Source organism: Solanum stenotomum, chromosome 6 (assembly GCF_019186545.1).
Source record: "Solanum stenotomum isolate F172 chromosome 6, ASM1918654v1, whole genome shotgun sequence".
NCBI lineage: Eukaryota > Viridiplantae > Streptophyta > Magnoliopsida > Solanales > Solanaceae > Solanum > Solanum stenotomum.
The window spans coordinates 22,519,494-22,525,039 of record NC_064287.1 but is presented as its reverse complement, the minus strand read 5'-3'; the positions used below and the strand labels follow the sequence as shown (position 1 = coordinate 22,525,039).

At 32.4% G+C, this 5,546-nt stretch overlaps 1 protein-coding gene across 1 annotated transcript; it reads left to right on the top strand.

The window, feature by feature from the left end:
• The first annotated feature begins 1,786 nt into the window (after positions 1 to 1,786).
• LOC125868582 (uncharacterized) lies at positions 1,787 to 2,841 on the top strand. Its single transcript, XM_049549212.1, has 2 exons — positions 1,787 to 2,381; positions 2,465 to 2,841. Exons 1-2 carry the CDS (start codon positions 1,787 to 1,789, stop codon positions 2,839 to 2,841), a joined length of 972 nt encoding a protein of 323 aa, XP_049405169.1.
• The last annotated feature ends 2,705 nt before the right edge of the window (positions 2,842 to 5,546 follow it).

Sequence of the window (5,546 nt, the reverse complement as noted above, 5' to 3'; positions counted from 1 at the left end):
ATTTAAATCGTTTCAGGATTAGCTGATCATCAAAAAAGAAAGAATCCAAAATGGAGATACAAAATCATGCTGCTTAAATCAAGGAAGATTACCTAGCAGAAAATTGAAGACCTTCAATCAAGGAAGCTAAAATATAGAGCACATAAATCAGGGCAGATCTTAATTAAGATCAAATCAAAGACAGCCTAAATCAAAGCAGACTTCAAACGGCTACATCTCAATTAAGGAAGGTGAAGATAATGAAGAATCTCTAACGGCTATTGAAGACTGAAGAATCAAGGCTAACGGCTAGCAAAAGATCTCAGGCTATTGAAGACTGAAGAATCAAAGTTAACGGCTAGCAAAGGATCTCAAGTAAAATTGAGGCTAAATCAATGGAAAGGAGATCAACGTCAATCTTTATTCTTGGAAAATAAGGATCCCTTGCCTTCTTTTTCACGGATCAAATCTCTTGGGTTGCTATCTCTTCAGATAAATGATTCAAGCCTAAACACTATAAATATGCTCCATCTACAAACTGACAAAGATATACAATCAAGTCTGAATCATCTCAAACTCTCCCTACTCTACTTTTGATAAGCATTGTATTACTTAGTTTTATTGTGTAAACAAAAAAGAGAGAAGAGAGAAATATTGTTGGTAAGGCGTTGTATCAAAACAAAAGAGAGAAAAGAAATTGAGTGTAAACTGTGAAGTAACACTCAATTCTGTACACACATCAAAAGTTACCAAGTCTAGAAGAGAACACCCTTGCAACCCAAGGGGACTGGACGTAAGATCCACTTTGGATCCTAACCAGTATAAAAATTCTTGTGTCAAGTTTACTTTACGCATTTTTCGATTCTATTTATACCTGTTAGCAAACTGTAGTCGACTGAGGTGTCTCTCAAGTCAACTACCCACAACAGAAAATAAAAAAAAATAGCAATTCACCCCCCTCTTGTGCTTTTAACTGGTATCAGAGCCTCGTCTCACAAAGAACTGTCTAACAACAGGTGAGAAAAAGATCATGACACAACAAATCATGGGCGCATTATTCCAAGAAGGAACATCTCAAACCAGACCTCCATAATTTAATGGAAAACACTTTTCCCATTGGAGAGTGAGAATGAAGACCTTTATAAAATCCTATGACGTAAAGGTTTCGAGAGCTATCAAGCTTGGTGATATTCAAATTTCAACAAATTCTGATGGAGGTCAGTCTACTGCTACACCAAGTTTGGAGAACTACACTGATGAACAAATGGAAGTCATCCAAATAAACTCCAAAGCCAAAAATGTTCTGTATAATGCAATTAGTGGGGAAGAATATGAAAAGATCTCTTGTTGTGATACTGCCAAAGAAATGTGGGATAAACTGGAAGTTACTTATGAAGGAACTGATAAAGTCAAAGAAACTATCATCAGCCTGCTAGTATATGAATATGAACTTTTTTCAATGAAGGAAAGAGACACAATTGAAGGCATGTTTGCTCGACTAAGCAAGATCATTGGAGATCTAAAAGCTTCAGGAAAAACATATCCTCCCATGGAACACATTCAAAGAGTTCTTCGAAGTCTACCACCACAATGGCATGCTAAGGTGGTTGCACTTAAAAGCATGAATTTGAATACTCTAACTTATGATGAGGTAAGAGGAGATTTAATTGCTTTTGAGAAAACTCACCTAAATAAAAAGGGCCACGAAGAAAATAAAAAGAAAACTGTGGCATTCAAAGCAACTTGAGAAGAAAAATGAGAAGACGAGCTAGCAGAGGATGAAATTGCTTTGATCACGAGATCTGTCATGAAATCCTTCAGAAGATCCAGAAATAACAGAAGGAGAAGAAACTTTGGAAAAGGAAAATATATTACGGATCAGCCAAGAAATGATGGAAAATGCTATGAATGCGGAAAGTATGGACATATAGCCAGTGAATGTCCAGAAGCTAAGAAGAATCACTCCAGGGGAAATCAAAAGAATAAAGCTCTAAGCAGTTGGAGTGATGAAGACAACTCAAAAAATGAACATGAAGAAATTGCAAATTTATGCTTCATGGCAATGGAGGAATCAAGCACTAAGGTATGTAATAATTGTAATGACTTGAAAAACTTACTGGATCGTGCTGTAACTAATTTGAATAGAATTCTAACTGATTTTCGAAATCTTCAAAATGACAAAAGAAATTTAGAAATAAAATTGGAAGTTAGTGAAGTGGAAAAAGATTTACTCTATGAAGAAATTCATGAGTTAAAAACTACTCTTAAAAATGCTCAAAATAAATCAATCTTTCTCAAATCCACTTCCAAAAACTATCAAGGCTCTAGCAGCAAAAGCTCCTTAGATGGAAATTATGTTAGTTGTAATCAGTCCTACAAGTTAACTGATTCAAAAACTAACAGTAATGATTCCATCCTTGAAGAAGCCCAATCTCAAACACTGTCATTACTGTGGAAAGGCCGGACATTTGTCATACAATTGCAGGTTTCGAAATAATGATACTTCTAAATGGATTTGGAAACCTAAAGGAAATCCAGAATGCTCTAAACTCAAAGTACCCAAAAAAATTTGGGTACCTAAAAGAAGAAAATGACTTTGTTTTGCAGGAACACCACAGGAAAACAAAAGGAAGATGGTATCTAGATAGCGGGTGTTCAAATCATATGACAGGAGATAAAAACCTGTTCAAATCTGTTGCTGAATATAGAGGAGGAAGCATTCGTTTTGGCGACAACTCCAAAGGAACTGTAATCGAAATTGGTACAATTACTTTTAATGATGCCTGTGATATCACTAATGTTTATCTAGTAACAGGTCTCAAATATAACTTGCTGAGCATCAGTCAAAATCGTGTTGCTTAAATCAAGGAAGATTACCTAGCAGAAAATTGAAGACCTTCAATCAAGGAAGCTGAAATACAGAGCACATAAATCAGGGCAGATCTTAATTAAGATCAAATCAAAGACAGCCTAAATCAAAGCAGACTTCAAACGACTATATCTCAATTAAGGACGACGAAGATCATGAAGAATCTCCAACGACTATTGAAGACTGAAGAATCAAGGCTAACGGCTAGCAGAAGATCTCAAGCTATTGAAGGCTGAAGAATCAAAGCTAACGGCTAGCAAAGGATCTCAAGTAAAATTGAGGCTAAATCAATGTAAAGGAAGATCAGCCTCAATCTTTATTCTTGGAAAATAAGGATCCCTTACTTTCTTTTCCATGGATCAAATCTCTTGGGTTGCCATCTCTTCACAGAAATGATTCATGCCTAAACACTATAAATATGCTCCATCTACAAACTGACAAATATATACAATCAAGTCTGAATCATGTCAAACACTCCCTACTCTACTTTTGATAAGCATTGTATTACTTAGTTTTACTGTGTAAACAAAAAAAAAAGAAGAGAGAAATATTGTTGGTAAGGCGTTGTATCAAAACAAAAGAGAGAAAATAAACTGAGTGTAAATTGTGAAGTCACACTCAATTCTGTACACACATCAAAAGTTACCAAGTCTAGAAGAGAACACCCTTGCAACCCAAGGGGACTGGACGTAAGATCCACTTTGGATCCTAACCAGTATAAAATTCTTGTGAAGTTTACTTTACGCATTTTTCGATTCTATTTATACCTGTTAGCAAACTGTAGTCGACTGAGGTGTCTCTCAAGTCAACTACCCACAACAGAAAATCGAAAAAAATAGCAATTCACCCCCATCTCGCGCTTTCAATAAATAAATACATACATACATACATACATATATATATATATATATTTTTTTTTTTTTTACTCTGGTTAATTTTTCTCGGTTAATTAATAACCTGTCTAAAATACTATTTTTCTCCGGTCATGACTTGGGCCAATGAAAGAATCACTCATTTCGATAAGATAATAAAATAATATATATTCAGAAGACCCCTATATAAATATATTGTACCATTAACATTATAAATTAATAATTCTTTTAAAGCACAAATATATCTAAGATAATTTAGTGAAATATGATTGTATTGTGTTCTGTTTTTTGTTAAAATTTAAATCTAGTTGAAGCTCATCTCTAACTTTTTTTATTGCATCCAAAAGTTTTGGTGTTGTCTTTTTCAAAATGCACCATAAAATTGTGAAGAGTTCTAAATGCTATAAGTTCTTCCTTACGCGTAAGTCTAGGGGTGTTCACGGGTTGGTTTGGATCGGTTATTGGTCAAAACCAAACCAACTTAATCGGTTTTAAAATTATCAAAACCAAACCAAACCAAATATAGTATATATTTATCGAATTGGTTGTTATCGGTTTTAGTTCGATTTGGTTTGGTTATTCAGTTATTAACCATAGACAAAAATAAAAGAAACAATTCATTCAAAACGTAAAAAAGTGACAACAATTCATTTAAAACGAAAGTAGTTAGAATAACTGACATTACAAAACTTTCAATAATTGAGTTTACTATGAATAAAGCTTCAAAATTCCTTATTTTGTCCTAGAAGAAAGAGACTGTAATATTTTCAATCTTATAAAGAATTGTCATAGACACACTCATATACATAAAACCAATAAGATAAATATTCTCACCTTACACATTTTTTCTTTCATAAGTAAATTCTAAATAAATTTTGATGAAAACACATATAAGATCTTTGAAATTGTTTATAAAAATAATATATTATGTATGTATAATAATAAAATATATGTATATAATTTGTCGATTTGGTTCAGTTGTTTCTTCGGTTTTTTTCGTACAAAACCATAATCAACTCATATACTATCTGTTTTTAAAAAATTTAAAACCAAACCACACCTAACCCAAATAAAAATCGGTTTATTTAATCGGTTTGGTTCAGTTTTTTAGTTTGGATCGGTTTTTATCCAAACCGTGAACACCCCTACGCGTAACTGGTTCCAAATGTATTGTATCATCTTCAACTTTATCATCAACATTATTTTTGTCAATGGTATCCACAATTTCTTCTGAGCTCTGGACCTTTGAACATGTATCATTTTCACCCATACAACAAGTTATTAACGTCTATTTTATTGCGGTAACTAAGATCATTAATCATGACTTCAAGTTCATAAATGACGTTTTCATAAGTGGGTTCATTTAAATTCTCTGAGATTTTATCCCTAAATAAATTTTGCAGTGTCGAAACACTCTTTATATTAATAAATATTAATTTATCGATTAAATAATACCTCTATAAAATAATAATATTTCATGGTTTTAATATATATATACACACACAAAATCAAATCTTACAACAATTTGAACTTTTAAACATATATCTTAAACATATGTTCTCCCTTTAAATAGATTCCAATATTATTCAAGTTATGACAAAGAGCTGACTACATTCTTATGTACTTGGAACTAAAAAAGTTTATATATCTATTTCCTAATGAATAAAGAAATTCGTATGTACTTGGAACTAAAAAAGTTTATATATCTATTTCCTAATGAATAAAGAAATTCTTATGTACTTGGAACTAAAAAAGTTTATATATCTATTTCCTAATGAATAAAGAATCAATTTATAAAGATAGAGAAAAAAAATAAGAAACCTTCG

Bases quoted from the DNA above. Each gene is read 5' to 3' on its own strand.
- LOC125868582 (XM_049549212.1), top strand. From the start codon at position 1,787: ATGAAATCCTTCAGAAGATCCAGAAATAACAGAAGGAGAAGAAACTTT. The intron at 2,382-2,464 runs GTAATGATTCCA...ATACAATTGCAG, and splicing joins AACTGATTCAAAAACTAACA to GTTTCGAAATAATGATACTT.